General features: G+C 40.4%; 2 protein-coding genes across 4 annotated transcripts in view; one reads left to right on the top strand and one right to left on the bottom strand.

The window, feature by feature from the left end:
- The window catches only part of RAB3GAP2 (RAB3 GTPase activating non-catalytic protein subunit 2), a 106,565-nt gene extending 92,026 nt beyond the window's left edge, over positions 1-14,539 (top strand). For all 3 annotated transcript variants that reach the window (XM_087424365.1, XM_004439668.3, XM_087424366.1), the window contains 8 exons: positions 555-625; positions 3,402-3,437; positions 4,650-4,724; positions 5,027-5,245; positions 9,336-9,425; positions 9,667-9,888; positions 11,157-11,315; positions 11,542-14,539. In XM_087424365.1, the coding sequence (XP_087280491.1) occupies positions 555-625; positions 3,402-3,437; positions 4,650-4,724; positions 5,027-5,245; positions 9,336-9,425; positions 9,667-9,888; positions 11,157-11,315; positions 11,542-11,697 (1,028 nt within the window). In that variant the 3' untranslated portion in view covers positions 11,698-14,539. The remainder of the gene's footprint in view (positions 1-554; positions 626-3,401; positions 3,438-4,649; positions 4,725-5,026; positions 5,246-9,335; positions 9,426-9,666; positions 9,889-11,156; positions 11,316-11,541) is intronic.
- Positions 14,540-14,790: 251 nt separating this feature from the next.
- IARS2 (isoleucyl-tRNA synthetase 2, mitochondrial) overlaps positions 14,791-17,950 on the bottom strand; it is a 59,147-nt gene continuing 55,987 nt past the window's right edge. Inside the window, exons 22-23 of the mRNA XM_004439667.3 lie at positions 16,550-16,694; positions 14,791-15,325 (exon numbers count right to left, since the gene is read on the bottom strand). Coding sequence (XP_004439724.1) covers positions 15,183-15,325; positions 16,550-16,694 — 288 coding nt within the window. The 3' untranslated portion in view covers positions 14,791-15,182. The remainder of the gene's footprint in view (positions 15,326-16,549; positions 16,695-17,950) is intronic.

Below are 17,950 nucleotides of genomic sequence, written 5' to 3'. Positions count from 1 at the left end.
TTGGAGTTATTTCTAGTGTTGGTCTATCGTGAACGAAGCTGTTCTCAACACTCTTGAACGTACTTTTCTACTCATTTCTGCAGGAGAACTGCTGGGTCACAGGGTAGACACATATTTAGCTTTAGTAGACACTGCCACACAGTTTTCCAAGTGGTTTTAACAATTATTATCCCACCAGCAATGTATGAGCATTCCAGTTGTTTTTACTTCCTTGCCAACACTTATTGTCATAAAAAAAAAGTTAGCCTTTCTGTTGGTTGTGTAGTGATATCTCTGTGATTTTAATTTATATTTCTCTCATAACTAATGATGTGAATCTTTTCTTATGCTTATGGGCCATTTGGATATCGTCTTATGCAGCCCAGTTCTGGTTTTTATTAAAGATAAAAGTTTCTATTAATTTTATAAATATTACATAAGATATAAGAAATCATATCTAAATAAATAGCCCATATAGTTTTATAAGCTTAAGAAAGACAGTGATTTGTTATGTATAATGAAAGTGAAAATGTACAAGCATTCTATTTACTACTTGACCTTTACTTGCTACGTAGGCATTGCCCTGATGATGTGGAACACATTCTTGGTTAAAAGGTTTTCTGCTGCTACGTACTTAATGGATAAGGTAAGGCAATTTTCAATTCCGTGTACTGACTTCTTGTTGATCTGGTTCCCTTAATTAATTGGCTGATATTAGAAAGATTGTTTCCATTGGCCTTGTTAGACCATTTTTTGTTTGATGTTTTGTTTTACTCATGCTCAGTTAAACGTAATTCCCAGTGCTGCACTTTGATGACTTGAAGAGCCCCAATCCTCGAAAGAAAGTAATATACTGTAAAAGTCTCTTAACCCAAGAGGTTAGGACTGAGGTTGAGTCAAGCAAATATTTTCATTTTATTTTAAATTAAAACGTACAGTGTGCGCTTACTGACCTATCTTTGGAGGTAGGGCCAAGACGTTTTCTTTGAATGTGTTTGACTGCAGTTCCGATTTGGTTTGCTTACATCAGTCTCACCCATAATGCACTGCCTCTGATTTCTCAATCCTGTTTCTTTAAAGTTGTGATGCAATCTGAGTGCAAGATCTTTAGATTTTTATAATTTATCCCCTAATCTTTGTAGTTATTTCTTTTCTATGTAATCCAGTAGACCTAGGAGTTAGCTACCCTCCTCTGTAAATCTTTTTAAAGCATTCAACATAGAATTCATATAAACTCCTTTTTTTCCTCATTCATATTTCATCACGTATTTAATTAAATTACATAATTACAGTGACATGTACAAGCAGCCTAAGTAGATTTGGGAACAAACATGACATGTGAGCATAAGAGTCACCTGGTGGGAGCAGGAGCTGCCACGTACTGGAGAGGGGCCTCCTGGCCTCAAGCAGAGTGGCCGGGGCCTCATCAGGATGTTTTACAGGCCAGTCGAGAATGTCAGTTAATCTGGCATCCGTTCAGTGCATGTCAGGAGAACTTCCACCATAATGACAACGTGGTCTTTTAAATGCACAGAGACAGCCATTCCTAAACCATGAACAGCACTACAACTCAGACCCACGTTAGGCCACCGCTCCTCTGAAATGCTTTCTTTAATGACATGGGTAACATTTTTGTCTAGTTAAATCTAACTGTTCTCTCCCATGTGCTCATCGTCCTTGCCCACCTAACCGCTGCTTCCCACTTAACTCACTCCTGTTGGCCTTTAAGATGTCGTTCTCTTCTACTTTACCTCTGACCGCCCCTGTTTTACTGTTTCCAGTTTTACAGCATTCTCACGTCACTGTCGCATTTGATGCTCAGAACTTAGGTTTGGTTTTAAACAGTCCTGAACCAGGAAGCAGAGAGTTTATGATCATTCATTCGATAACTGTTTATTATAATAAATGTCTCTTATGTGCCAAGGACTGTGGTGGGTTCTGATTGCCAAGATAAAAGTCAAAGTCCTGCCCTCAGAGAACTCACAGTCTAAAAGACAGGTAACAGATAGTAGGGAGCTTCTGGAACTCAGAAGAGGGATAAACAACAAGACAAGGGGAAGGCTTCTGAGCTGAATTTTGAAGGATGAGTGTGTGTGAACCAGTACCAAGTGGGTGAGAAGAAGCGTATTCAGCAAAAAGTCCTGGAGGTCTGAGGTAGCGTGTTGGATTCACAGAGCTGCGAGTAGCTTTGTACGGGAGGGGCACAGGCTGTGGGAAGGAGCGAGGAGAATTTCCCACTGTGAATTCCCACAGTGTAGCTGTGGATTTGGGATTTTCTAATAATTTTTGGATTTTCTAATTATTTTCTAATAATATGTCTAAACTGCTTAGCGTGGGGCCTGGCACATATGGTGAGGGCTCCGTAAATGGCAGCTGTTATTTTATCTTGAAGACATTAGGGCAGTTTTAAGCAGAGGAATATGTTCAGATATGCATTTTAAAAAATGATCTGCCAGGGGCCGGCCCGGTGGCTTAGCAGTTAAGTGCGCACGCTCTGCTGCTGGTGGCCCGGGTTCGTTCAGATCCCAGGCGAGGACCAACGCACCGCTTGTCAGGCCATGCTGTGGCGGCATCCCATGTGAAGTAGAGGAAGATGAGCACAGATGTTAGCCCAGGGCCAGTCTTCCTCAGCAAAAAGACGAGGATTGGCAACAGATGTTAGCTCAGGGCCGATGTTCCTCACAAGAAAAAAAAAAGATCTGGCAACAGGGTGGAAAATGTTGGAATTGGGGTGGGCTGAGCTTGGCTGCTCGAAGGCTGGTGCAGTAATCTCAGCGAGAGGTGATGAGGTGAAGAGTCCCTGGTCCTGGACTCCCTGCTTCCACTGTCACTGTCCCCTGTGAGTTCTAGTCTTATCAAGTCACGTGCTGAGGAGCAGAACTTTCATCTACCACTCGTTACCTTGTATAAAGTTGTCAGTAGAATCTTACTGAGTACTGACTGAATCAAGGACATCACTTGATTTTCTGAGCTGGGAATATAACTCCTGTCTGCTTTAGATTGTTTTTTCTTCCTTCTGACCATGTAAAATTGTGTATCTTTGTCAACAAACAAAATTCTTAGCTGCTTTTGATTTGGAACTGTGAGTTTGGTTCTGACTTTTAAGGGAACACAGTTATTTGATTATACAAAATAAGGACCAGATTTTTAGAGTTTTTTTTTATTTAACAGTTCAAAAATGTTTGTTTTTGAAAAGGATTATTTTTAAGTCCAGTGTGGTATATTTTTAAGTTCCCCCACAAAATTAATTGCATTGTGTTACAAATGAGTAGAACTAACATTTAAATGGATGAGAGGTTGCCACATCTATGTATAGCTGCATTTATATTAAAATTTGGTTACTTTTTACTTCCTGTACCATAGTACTGCTTTTGTATGTAAATTATGAAATAAATACAGCATTTTGTGTCCTTTTGTCTTAGGTTGGAAAATCACCAAAGGACAGGTTATGCCGAAGGGTAAGTGAATCTCCCTTAACTAGATGTGTAGTCGTTAATCCTGCACTTTACATGGTACCTTATTAACTGGAGGAGTGGACTTTGCCTTCTACCATTTTGATGACACATCAGGAGATAAGAAAAATGGAAGGAGAATACTGTATTAATGGAACTGGTCATGAACTATGGCCAATTTTAATTCACCTTTCCAGATTGTCAGATAGTATGTTTAAACTCAGTTTTCACAAGCCATCTTCAATTTTGGACTGTTGACAGGAGGTTAACATGCTGCCATGGCTGCGTATTTTTGCTGTACTTGGGATTAGGAGCTTATAATGGAAGCATACAACATCAAATTGAAATAGATTCATATGAGTAGTGAATTTGATCGACCTGCATGGAATAGCCACTGTACAAATAGTCTTAAATACTATTCCAGTCCACGGATACTGGGGCTTATATTTGAGGCCAGGGATTGATAGTGCTAGCTTTTGCTCAAAACTTTGAAATATTCTCATTACAAATATCTTAAGAAATATTGGGACACATGAATGTAGCCATAATAAGCCTTTAGTCCCAAAAATTCACCATTGTTGAAGAATTGTGCTGGTATGCTCTTGAGGATGGCTCTATGACTACAGTTATATGCATACTCTGAATTATTTACTTTAAGGATGTGCTAGATTTATTGGTTGTTGGTTTAAAAAAGACTGTATGTGAATGCAGTGGTCTCTTGGCAGGCCCTGGAAGGGCGTCAAGGGGAATGACCTGTTGCCCACAGCATGAATCCCCCATAGGCTTGAGGATTCTAGTTTTGATCAGCAGGTTCAGTTCAGTCCCTAAAAGACGCTCTGGAACTAGACCGGGCCATTTTCTTAGAACTTTTCAGGTTGGACTCTCATGTGTGTATCTTACCAGGCGCATGATTTGGTTGTTGTTTGGCCTTAGCAAGCTGGACGATGAGCGCAAGTGCCGTGATCTTTACAATACACAAAGAACACCAATTTTTAAAAGTTGATAGTAGTACCATCTTTTTAAAGTCTAATTTTAAAATTAGTTAAATCTAAAGAAAGAAATTAAAATGTACTAATGCCTTGACTTTCAAATTCTTGCCTGTCTGTTCAATCTAGAAAGTCAGTTGAATAGATGTGTTCTGTTTTGTTTTTTATTTTTCTGAGAGTAACTGTAGCAGTTTTGCTGGCAGGAGCTAATTATGTTCCTTTTTAAAAACAGGACGTGGGGATGAGTGACACAGCAATGACGTCTTTCCTTGGCTCCTGCTTGGATCTTCTTCAGACTTTAATGGAGGTAAAAGAAGTGTATTTTCATTCTGAACTGTCTCTAAGATATTAAATATTCTGAAACTCATTGGACTTAAGAAAGCACTGTAGAAAGAGATCGCTTTTCATTTATTCATTTTTAAGTTTTGGGTTAAGCCTAAAAAATTGTGATGTTTCTTATTAGAATTAGATTTTATGTTTTTTTATTCTAATTTGGGGGGATGGGGAGAAATATGGGTTTGCACTTTGCTGCTGGTAAACTCATTAAGATATTTGCAAGCTATTATTTCTCTAATTCTGAACACAGTTTTCGGTCCTCAAAACCTTTAGGCAGATGTTAGCAGGGATGAAATGCAAGCGCCTGTCCTGGATACTGAGGATGCTTGGCTCACTGTTGAAGGACCAATCTCGATAGTGGAACTGGCCCTTGAACAGAAACACATCCACTACCCGCTGGTGGAGCACCATTCCATCCTGTGCTCCATCTTGTATGCGGTGATGAGGTTTTCTCTGAAGACTGTGAAGCCACTTTCACTTTTTGACAGTAAGGTAAGTACCTCAAAGGATTCAGAGCCGTGTTGGAGGTGAGGGTTTAGCAGGCCCAGGCAGGACTGTCTTATTCAATGGAAGTTGTTCAGTACTTTTGTGACTTGTATAGGATTATTCATCGTGGGGTTCTCTGCTCCCTATTCTCCATCAGATTTCCTATTCTTTTGATTTACCTTAAATATTAGTGTTCCATGGTTTTGCCCTCTCATCTGTCTACCCTTCTCGTTCTACACATTCTTCTTGGACAGACTCATTTTCTCCCTCTTGTATATCTCCAGGCCTGACCTATCCTGAGTTTGAGGCTTGTGTTTCTGTTGAACGTCTTCGAATGTGCTGTGAGACTTCAGACACCTCATACCTGAACTCTGTCTCCATACCCTCACCCCCACCCGACCCTTGACTTCAATTTGCTGCTCCTCCTGGAGTCCCTGGCTTGGTTAGTTGATGAGGGATGTCATCATTTTGTGCACTGGCCCCAACTAGGATCCTTGACGTTATCTAGCTCAGTTCCCTTCTTCAAGTCCCTCATTCAGTGTACATTCATTCTTGTAAGCTGTTAACTTAAATCTTATCTGTCCATTCCTCTGTCGCTATAACCCTCATCATCTTTCCCTTGGCTATTACAGCAGCCTCCACTTTCTCTCCATCCAATGCCATGCTTCCAGAGCTTTCTTTCCAAAACACAGACTTAATCATATTAATTCCATGCCAATTCATAAAACCCGTTTCTTCCCCACTCAGGTGCCAAACGAGACAGACATAGGATTCAGACAGAGATTAAAATAAAAATTCAGACAGTTGGCCAGCTTTATTATTTAAGAAGTAAGTAGAAGAATACAAGCTAGGTTGGAGAACACAGCTCAGGCTTGTGGGAAAGTGGTTTTATTATTTTACCCTTACATGAGAGACTTGCACACCCAGGACACAGCTGGACACGTGAAGGCTTCCTCTCAGGTTCCTGGCCCTATAGGAGCAAAGATGCTCCCTGCAGGAAGACTGCATCCTGAAGAAGGAAAGCTGGGTACTGTTGAGAATGCCCAGATCCTCCCAAATTCACCAGTCCATTTTGGGGAGCAGTGAGGGGTGGAGCAGGAGACCTGGTTAATCTTTTTTTTTTTGTGAGGAAGATCAGCCCTGAGCTAACATCCATGCTCATCCTCCTCTTTTTGCTGAGGAAGACCGGCTCTGAGCTAACATCTATTGCCAGTCCTCCTCCTTTTTTTCCCCCAAAGCCCCAGTAGATAGTTGTATGTTACAGTTGCACATCCTTCTAGTTGCTGTATGTGGGACGCGGCCTCAGCGTGGCCGGAGAAGCGGTGCGTCGGTGCGCGCCCAGGATCCGAACCTGGGCCGCCAGTAGTGGAGCGCACGCACTTAACCACTAAGCCACGGGGCCGGCCCAAGACCTGGTTATTCTAATGGAAGTCCTGCCACATGGAAACATAGAGCAGAGGAAGGAGGCTTCCCACAGCCATAACTTACTTTTCCTGCTTTACTATCCGTTCCTCTCACACCCTGTGCGATAGCCACTGTTAACTACCCTCCATCCCTCAGTGAGTCAGACATTTTTATCATTTCTTGTCTTGTTTGTATTGTTCCATTTTCACAGACAACTATTTTATATGTCCACCTCCTATTTATTATTCACTTATCACTTAAGTGTCACTTTCTCTTCCAAGTCTCTATCTACATTCCATGAACTTACCACCTCATTACTATGTTCCCATGTCTGTGTGCCATGCCCGGCACATAAGAGGAGCCCAATCCATGTGTAATGCATTTATAATGAACGAGATGTTACAGAAAAGTTACATGACCACAGTGCAGAAGAGATGAGTGGATCTAAGGGAGTCGAGTCTGGAAACCATTGAAGGTCAGGAGGTGGTGAGGAGGTGGACTGGGGAGAAGTGATAAAAATCATGCAGGGATTTAGAGGAACCAGTAACCTAATGACTGACTGGGTTTAGTGCTGAAGGGGATGGAAGGGGTTAAAATTAAATCCAATTTCAAGCTTGGGAGACTGGGCATGCCATTTACGAGGAAGCCCATTTAGAACAATTTTGGACAGACTGAGTTTGAGGGTAAATAGAAGCAGAAATACTGTACGTTTTAAGAAATTTACGTTAACATTTAGTTTACTTTTGAAAGGTAGACTAGAAGTCTGATGACAGATTTTCATCTTTCTAATAAAATAACATTGCATAATGTTTATATTTGTCAGTATAGATTTTGAATGAATTATGATCTCTTTCAAGATTGTAAAAGGAAAGAGTACTTAAAAGTTGGGTTGGGCCAGCCCCGTGGCTTAGCGGTTAAGTGCGCGTGCTCCGCTGCTGGCAGCCCGGGTTTGGATCCCGGGCGCACACCAACACACCGCTTCTCCGGCCATGCTGAGGCCGCGTCCCACATACAGCAACTAGAAGGATGTGCAACTATTACATACAACTATCTACTGGGGCTTTGGGGGAGAAATAAATAAATAAATAAAGTTTTTGTTTTTGTTTTAAGAAAAACCAAAATTAAATGCCTGGCTCAGTACTCCCTTCTAAAAGGGAGTTTGTGAAATCAAAACACATCCAGACTTGGACAAGCACGGTAGAGATGTTAGTCCCAGCCCATGTCATGCTAAGATGCCCTGAGACAGCTGTGTGCCTCTCATATGCAAATGGAGAGGCAGTGCGTTTCAGCTAGTAAAACAGAATCCCAGCTCTGCCATTGACTAGCTAGTAGTCTTTAGTTCCTCATAGAGTGAGGATTCCAGTGCCTACCTCATGGTTGTTGTACGGGTTAAATGACATACTCAACATGAAGTGCTTAGCAAAGTCTGGAACACGGTGAATAATAAATGGTACTATTATAGATGTGCACACATACTCTCCACTCCAAAGGCCCTCATGCAAAATAGACGCTTATATCTAAGATAACCAGATGGAAACTACAGAGTAACAGGTTGTGGGTGAGTATGTGGAAAAACCTTCAAATGGTGATGCCCAAAATGCAGTGGGTTCCCTAGGAAGTGTGCTGTTTCTCCTCACTAAAGGATGAGTAGCTTTACCTACCTGGCTGTCACACTAGATGACCTACACTCAGATGATTAGGTCTAGAAAGCACACTAGAAGATATCTGGGATGACTGGTTTGCAGGTGAAAAAACAGCTGCCCGGGATGGTGGGGTCATTTGTCCAAGGTAACCTGGTTGGAAGTGGTGGACCTGGGACTAGAACCTGGGTCTTCCAACTTAGAGGCCAGTTCTCTTTGCTCTGTATTGCATTTCCTTCCAAGGAACTTCTGAAATCCTATTTTCTGATATTCTTTTTTGACTATTCAGGCAGACATCTGTTCTCTTAAACAAGGTGTTTTTAAACAGTTCAGCAAGTGTTTTCGGGAGGATTCAGAGTACACACTATGTATTACTTATCTATTATTGCATAAGAGATTATCTCAAAACTTCGTAGCTGAAAACAACAAACATTTATTATCATTTTTGTGGGTCAGGAATCTGGGTTCCCCTTATCTGGGTGTCTCTGGCTCAAGTCTCTCAAGAGTCTGCAGTTAGGGTGTCGGCCAAGGCTGTGGTCTCATCTCAAGGCTCAACTGGGGTGGGAATTGGGGGATCCACTTCTGAGCTTACATGATTGTTGGCAGGATTCAGTTCCTTGCCACGTGCACCTCTCCACAGGGCAGCTCACAACAGGGCAGCTGGCTCCCCTCAGAGGGGGTGAGAGTGAATATGAGCATCTAGAACAGAAGCCACAGTCCTTTTGTAACTTAATCTTAAAAGGGACATGCTGTCATCTCTGCCTAATTCTGTTTGCTAGCAGAGTCACCAGCCAACACTCAGGGGACATGGTTTACACAGGCATGAATAGCCAGGAGGAGAGGATCACTGGGGACCACCCTAAAGTGTGCCTACCACATACTAGATAGTTGTTATAAATTAAATGAATAAAATTCTAAAATGTTACTGTTCCAAGGAGAAAAAAAGTCAACGTTATTCTTGATTAAATGACTTCGTTTTTTTAATCTTTCTTCTTTTCCCCCCTTAATAATAATCCATACTCATCAATTTTCTTGATCTCTTCTTTTTTTAGGGGAAAAATGCATTTTTCAAAGACCTAACTTCACTTCAGTTATTACCTAGTGGGGAAATGGATCCAAATTTTATTTCTGTACGACAACAGGTAAATTAGTTATCAGATTTTGTTTTTGTTTCTTGGGTGAAATTGTAAAGCAAAATTCTAGTTGGCCTTTAAAGGATGACCACTTACAAGGTATTGAAAGCTAGTTTCCCTTTAAATTATGTGTTCTTTCTTGATAATTAAACAATTTTAATGGAAAGCCACTCTAATTGACCAAAAATTGCTTTGAATTTTTTAATGAAACATACTAACAAGATGTTGTTGTGTCTCCTGCATTTTCAAGTTCTTATTGAAAGTTGTCAGTGCAGCTGTGCAGGCTCAGCATGCAGGTGCAAAGGACAAAGATTCCTCAGAAGAGGCACCGACCGCTCCTTTTGGGAAAGACCAAGATTGGCCAGTTCTAGCCGTGGATTTGGCCCATCACCTTCAAGTCAGTGAAGATGCTGTTAGAAGGCATTATGTAGGGGAACTCTACAACTATGGAGTCGACCACTTAGGAGAAGAGGTAATCCCCACCCTATGAATGTGAATTGGGCTCAAGTGATAAAATTGATAGTTGGAGTCAAGAGTAGTTGGAGTAAAGAGTAAAGTCTCCAACAAAGCTTTTTGCTTTTCCTTTTGTTAGAATTTCTAGACACAAAAATAGAATAACAATATTAAAATATAAAACTATAGTCAAATTCCTACCTCTGGTCAGTGTTTAGTGAACTCCACAGGTGTCAGGCCTGTTCTGTGCACAGGGGCAGAGCAGTACACAAAACAGACACAGTTCCTTCTTCATGGACTTGATAGTCTGCTGATAAGAGCAGAAAAGTATGCTAAATTTTGTATTGAGTGAAATAAATGCTATGAAGAAAATGAACAGGATCCTGTAAACAAACACGAGCTACTATAAGAGGGTGGTCAGAGGTGAGCCCCCAAGGAAAAGCAGCAGCCAGGCACTCAGAAAACCGGGGGAACAGTGTTCAAGGCAGAAATAACGAGCAGTACAAAGGCCCTGGGGTAGGGACTAGCTTGGCGAGGTCCTGGCCAGAAGGGCCAGCATGGCTGACCATACACAGTAAGCAAGGAGTAAAGAAATAGGAGGTGAGGTGGGGAGGTTGGCAGAGGCAGAGGCCAGATCATAGTAGGTCTCATAGCCCATGGCTATTCAAAGTGTACTCAGGGCCGGCCCCGTGGCTTAGCGGTTAAGTGCGCGCGCTCCGCTGCTGGCAGCCCGGGTTCAGATTCCGGGTGCGCACCAACGCACCACTTCTCCGGCCAGCCTGAGGTCACATCCCACATACAGCAACTAGAAGGATGTGCAGCTATGACATACAACTACCTACTGGGGCTTTCGGGAAAAAAAGGAGGAGGATTGGCAATACATATTAGCTCAGAGCCGGTCTTCCTCAGCAAAAAGAGGAGGATTAGCACAGATGTTAGCTCAGGGCTGATCTTCCTCACAAAAAAAAAAAAAAAGTGTACTCAGAAGGCTTTAGAGGGTTTTGAGCGGTCATGATGTGATTTAATATAGTTCCCTTTGTTTGCCAAAAGCCTGAAAATGACTCATATAGTCATATTGAATTGAAAAATTAGGTGGTAAGAGAAAAAAAATTAAGATGATGGCAGAAATTTGGGTTTTGAATGCTAAGTTTGATTTGGACTTTATTTTGGTGATATACATGGCCATAACTCAAAAATGACCCAGAATCTCTTCCCTGGCAATGCCTTTCATAGAGTAAAGAAATCTGTTAGCTATCACTGTATGTTTGTCCGTGTTCATTTCCTCAGGCCATTCTCCAGGTGCAGGACAAAGAGGTCCTTGCCTCTCAGCTGCTGGTGTTGACAGGGCAGAGGCTGGCTTACGCGATACTCCACAGCCAGACCAAAGAAGGAATGGAGCTGCTTGCCAGACTCCCACCCACTCTCTGTACTTGGCTGAAAGCCATGGTAAGTACAACAGAATGAGACAAATCAGAAGGTCACTGGATGTTTTCCTAAATGCATATTTAATAACAGTTAAGGAGAAAATTTAAATTATAAGTTTGGTTTACTTAGTTCAGAAGAAAAGCATTTTTATTGGGAAATAACTGTTCTGATAACTCTTAAGTTGGTAACAATCAATTATTGTTTAGTTGTATATACCTGATGGGTTACTTTTGTGTCCCATTTGCAGGACCCCCAGGATCTTCAAAACACAGAAGTGCCAATTGCAACAACAGCTAAACTGGTACATAAAGTAATTGAGCTTTTACCGGAAAACCATGGGCAGTATAGTTTAGCCTTACACCTCATTGAAGCTGTGGAAGCCATATCTATTCCTTGTTTATGACACTTACCTACTGAAAACAGTCAAACCGTGTGACTATACTATGAATTAGTGCATGGTTATTTTACATAGTAAGATCTGGAATTTTATGGAGGGAGTATGTCTTTTTTTTTTTTCTTTTGTAAAATAAATAAAAATATATATTACTTTTAAAAAGTGCAGTCCTGGCTAAATTCCACTCGTTTGGTTAAAACTCAAAATATCAACAGATATCAATTATACTATTAATTACTAATACAGATGTTTTACTGTTTATTTCTAATTCAAGCACTGAAGTAGCTTTATTGTTAAACTTTGCTATTTAAAACTGGTTATAATTTACAGATTATGTTCTTATTATAAGATTCTATATTTCATACTCAATGTTATTGTTGAAATTAAACTTCAGTGTGTTCATGTATAGTCCCCATCAGTAAAATCAGAGCAACATCCCGCTCTCCTTTAATAAATGTTGGGAGAACGCTTTGTCACCACGCTTCACCCATGCTGGCCGGCCACCTGGAGTTCTGGATGCCTGCAGGCTCCTCTCCCAGAGGTCTGCTGCTGCCCTGAGGACGATGACCTTGCTCGTGGAGGAATACCGGGATCGAGATCATCATAGTCATCAGAAGGGACACTAAATAGAACCCTTAACCCGTTATACTTACCAAAATTGAGAATCTGAGATGCAAGCAATCACAGCAAAATTAATTATAACACAAGTTCCGATTTGCTTTTTGCCAAGGTTCAAAGTTGTATCCACATCAGGTAATTGTAAAAATGTATTATCTTGTAAAACTTATGTTAAAACAAAAAAGGCAAAGATGCTAAAAATTTAAGTCCAACTTTATTTTTCCTACAAGTGTTTAGAAACGTCTGCTTCTGGGACGTGGGAATGTGTCTGTTCTGGGGAGAGTACGGAAATGCTTAGTGATGTTACAGCTTTAGCAAACCTACCTCACAGCTGGGTTGAGAGGATAAAATACAACTAATTTTGTACCCTGTAGTGCCTAGAGCAGTCCAAGTGCTGAAGAACTATTTGTCGATTAAAACCAAATTAACCAAAACTCTGTAAAAAGGGCTTTGAGCGCTACAGATACCAAGTATTTACTGTGGTCTGTCTGTGGAATGTAGCCATATTATTGATAGCTGTCATGGATCACAGTTGTTATCCACAGTAACTCACTGTGCTACAGAAGTCTGTTTCCTCATCTCCTGTAAGAAGCCAACTCCAGCAATCGTACAAAGTTGAGGAGTATGTCCTTCAGGGATATAAAGAAAAAAGTCTGATATTTGAGGATATCCCAGTATAAATTCTTTTTAAGTAAAAGATCACATCCAAATAAGAACTTACTTGCCTAAAACTTAATAATTACTGTTTAATTTAAATTCTTGAAAAATAAAATGTTAAGATGTCTTGAGTATTTGGGGTGAGGGCCTGTACATCTGACTGAGGGGCACACTGTGAACAGTGTGGCAGTGAAGCTAGTCCAGCCTCCCAGCCTCTGCCTGGATCTCTGCTGCCCCATCCAGACACATGCATTTGATTTCTTGTAACTGTAGCTAGCTTTATATAGTCACTTGTTACCTGTCTGCTAAAAGATTAGTTCTTCCTGTGATTTTTCTAAATACTCTGAACGTAGTTAGGAATTTTGGAGACTGGTCAAAGAAACTTGGAATTATAGGTGTTTTTACAGATTAAATCCTCACTTTGATTCCACTATCCTATCACTTTTGGGGAAGGGGGTACTTAATAAGCATTTTAGATAATAAAGCTGGTTAAACTTATTCTGGTAGGACACATAATCAAATTTGGGGATTGCTGAGAATATTAATAAGCTAAAACATGGCTCATAGAACCATAACAAATAATTGAGTCTCTAGTTAGATTTATAATCCTACAATTTACCATTCATAGAATTTTAAAATTGAATTCTGATTTGTATGGTTAAGAAAAGCGGCTAAATATTTTACTATTTCATCAAGGGCTTTTAAAATAAATCTCAGAGAAGAAATGAAAATAAATACCTACGAATACGTTCTGTAACAACGAAAAGCAACAAATAAGGAGTCAGATTTTATGTGAAATGGGTGGTTTCTGTGGTACGTACTGTAGGTATCAATGGGAAGCCAGTAACCAGTAGTGTTTTCCTAGATACACTCCCACCCCCATCCAGCTCCCTTCATGAACATTAAGTAGGCATTCTGTACCTTGTTAAATTCCACTGTATAATGCTGAAGGCAAACAGAAGTGTTCACATACTCATAACTTCTACATTACAGGTTGGGTTTAGATGTAGAACTAGAAGAGCCAGGATAAATGTAGATCAAGAGGAATATAGCACCAAGCTTTTGAATGCCTCATACTTTTGCAAAAAGGAAAGTAAGCGATGGAGAGAGTTTCACTCTTGTTACAAAAATTCATCTAAGGTCAAAGTAAACGGTTATTTTTAAATTGCTTTCTTTTTTAAAAAAACATGATTAACTGCAACTTAAAATCACAGAAAACCAAGATTTAATAATAGTAAGCTTACATGGAATATATTGTTCACTTAGAAGTTGCTGTGGTTCATTTCATTTATAAGAGAAAAATATTTTTAAAGTACTCGATAACAGCAGTGAAAGCCCTCTCTCATCCTAACAGGCATGGGTTTGGGGGCTTCTAAAAGTTAGATTTCTGCTGAATAGAATTAGCCATCCCTAGAAAGAAAGATTTTAATCCAATACTGAATTGTTTATAAAATGTTCTATGATCTATTGTAATGTCTTGTAAGGAACGAAATTCTGTCCATACTGCTGTTTTCCGGGTCTGTGCGTTGTTGTGAACTGATGTACATTTATTAGTGGAATAAACTTCCAGCTCTCATGTTCCCTCCTCAACATCCATGAACCTAGGTTACGACTGTTTCCCTCTTGTATGGGAATAACAAATTTATGATGTCTTTCTTTCTCATGCAGCCAAAAATACTAGCTATTCTCAGAAGGCTATGTTCGCCAGCTAGTAAGGCAGAATGAAATTACTCTCTTCATCTCTTCAGGGAAACACTCCTCTGTCCTTCTCTTCAAAACCACATTTTTTTACTTGATATTCACAACTTCTACACCAACATCACTCAGTAATTTTCCAGATGGGCTTTATTTTTAGACATTTATAGAACTTAAATACTGAGTCAAAAAGATTTATAAAATATAAAACATTTTCTGCTCAGCCACATTTGAAGGCAAGCGTATTCAGTGTCTGTGTTCTGAATAAGTCCGTTGTGGATATATCTATATCCATCTGCACGTATATATTTTTCCGCATGTATATATACACATTATTTTTTATCGAGTTACAGGAATATGTCAGAATTCTGACTTTGACCCACATCTTCCATCATTTACTCTTCACTCATTACCTACACGTTGGATTTCTCTCCACATTGTAAACAATGCATCTCAACTCCCAGTCAGTACTGTCGGGGGCGGGGGGCTCTTCCTCAGAGAGCTGTCAACCCCAGCGTGAGGGACTACTTTCCACGAACAACTTCTGCGCATCGGGGACAGAGTGTGTCTGAAGACTCAGCTGTATACTTCCAACAACGAGGGCATTTTTCTTTGGTAGTTGGCATGACAATTACTTTATATGAAGACTCTTCACGAATATCACCACCTGTGAGAGAAAAATCCATGAAGAGTATTGACAAGCCATCCACCTTGATTCACTATTTCTTAACTGGTCTTGCACATGCTCCTTTTTCAAAGCTTTCTCCTTCCTGCCTCAGTAAAGCTTGTCAGCTACTGTTTCATTTGCCATGTGACATAAACAGCCAAGACAATGGAATCACACAACTTGACAACTGAAGAGAGCAGAGGAATCCGAGACCCTGAGAGATTAACCGATTTTTCCCCTAGTCCCTGAGTTCTGTATCTACTCAGAGCAGAGCAGGCCTTCTAGCTCTTAATCCAGGTATAGTTCTGATAAATTACATTGCCTCTCCAGCTATGTACTTGGTTAAGAATTTTAAAAAGAGTCAAATTATAGTGACACCTGCAGTGTCCCCACTTACAACTTCTTGGTTCGAACAAAAGAAACAAAACTTTCTCCACTATTAATACTCTTAGACTCAGACTGATAACATAGAGTGAAGAAAGTAAATTATTTTCTAGTCATTGCACAAAGAATGCACATGAACTGAAAAGCAAGTTAAGGCAGAATCTTTACTACATGGTCAGTGCTGCCAGGCCTCAAATTTAAACTGATGCCTATAAATGAGGTTCCACCTCCTGCTGGTACCTAAATGCTGCTATGAAAACCACAAGCAGCATCACTTTTCCCAAAATATCTACATATTATTTTCGGTTAATGTTACTCTACCTCCATTTCCATCAACAAGAGTGAATTAGGTTGACAAAATCACCTATCAAACAAATATCTACAAAATGCTTGCCTACGAGATACCACTGTGGGAATGAGTTCGATAAAACTTCTTCCTTAACTCCTCATCAAAAATGGCTAAATAATATTTTAATTTGGGGGTGTGCATAAAAGAAATTTTAGAATCAACGCTGGAGAAGGGTGGGCGGGCAGGGCAGTACTAGGGACTAAGTATCAAAGGAGAGAGACACAAAAGCCAAACGCGAGTGAGGCCAACTAACTTCACACACAATGACGATTACTTATTCACAGGCAGGAAGGAAAACTCTCCCTTTTCTGTCCCTAACCCTGTGTGCCCAAGATTATCAGGTAGGACCCTTTTGTTCACACTGTTTCCATAGAAGGATGTATTCCAAGTGTAGATCTGCCTTTAAACCACATGGAAACCACTGGGAAGTTGGAGATGACCTAACAATTATTCAGTTCTCCAGATACCACTCGTTACTCTCACCTTCTTACCTTCTAAATTGATTAGGAATGTCCCTTTACGCTCAATTACATCTGCAGCTAATGCTCGTGGTTCCTGAGAGAGTAAAGTTGTCTCAGAGGCCATCATTAATTCATTCAACTGAGAGGTGCTGGAGGTCTCCTCAGCTTGTAGCATCTGGGAGGAAGTTATTACATTTTTACATTACATATTACATATTACATTTTTACCATAAACTGAGGTTACAGAAACACACTGCAAATTCTTATGTTTAGTAAGGAACCCTTTGGTACCATTACTGCTTAAGCTAATACTATTAAATACATAAATTTTTACTAATATGAAAGGTTTTAACTAAAAACTTCCAATCGATAGCATTTATTGGGAATATGCTCTATGTCAGGCACTTCACTATGCTAGATACTAAATGTCCATCATTTCTAATCGTCACAAACCACCTACACACGTTTATTATCCCCATTTTACAAATGAAGAAACAGGCTCAGAGAGGTTGACCGGCCCAAGTTTCTCAACCAAGAAGTGGAGGAGCTGCGATTCCAGCCCAGGTCTGGCAGCCTCCAAGCCCACACTTGTTTCCCTGGATCACGTTTCCTACATTAGGAGAGGGGTTAAGATACTATCTAAAAAAAGGACCCCCTTCCTGCAATGCAGACCAGTGGTGGTGATCTGAATAATGCACAGAACCCCTGAGGTACACTGGATTTGGATGTCTGATAAGCTTTTACATTCTTCATTATGATTTTGATCTTCAAAATGAGTTTGTGAACTAATACAGACATTCCTTAAAAAAGAAGAAAACTCATGAGACAATTGGAGATTCAAAGAGATTGATTTGGTTTTAACAAATTCATGCAATTAGTAGTTGACAGAACCAGGACTCCATCTCACAGCTACTTAGTGTAATTCCTAAGCAAAAGACTCACATTTTTGAAAAACCCAAAGTATTTTCTCCAACATAAATGATCCAAACAAGCTGTATTTTTTTCAGCTGATTACTCAGAACTAATGAAGTCAAAGGAAACATGAGATGTAGGGGAACAGCCCAGGACTAGGCTGCATAGCCTTAGCTGGGTCACAGCTTCAATGGTCCTCAGTTTCCTCACTCAAAATGAAAGAGTCAGAGCTGGGCTGGCCCCGTGGCTTAGCGGTTAAGTGCGCGCGCTCTGCTGCTGGTGGCCTGCGTTCAGATCCCGGGCGCGCACTGACACACTGCTTCTCCGGCCATGCTGAGGCCGCGTCCCACATACAGCAACTAGAAGGATGTACAGCTATGACGTACAACTATCTACTGGGGCTTTGGGGGAAAAAATAAATAAATAAAATTATAAAAAAAAAAATGAAAGAGTCAGAGCTTCCCAACTCGTAAATTGTAAAATGTGAATATCTTATCGAGATTCCATTACCTGATTAAC

Source organism: Ceratotherium simum, chromosome 36 (genome assembly GCF_057802395.1).
Source record: "Ceratotherium simum simum isolate JZ-2026a chromosome 36, ASM5780239v1, whole genome shotgun sequence".
Taxonomy (NCBI): Eukaryota; Metazoa; Chordata; class Mammalia; order Perissodactyla; family Rhinocerotidae; genus Ceratotherium; species Ceratotherium simum.
The sequence above is the reverse complement of the archived record's forward strand: the minus strand, read 5'-3'. Positions and strand labels throughout refer to the sequence as shown.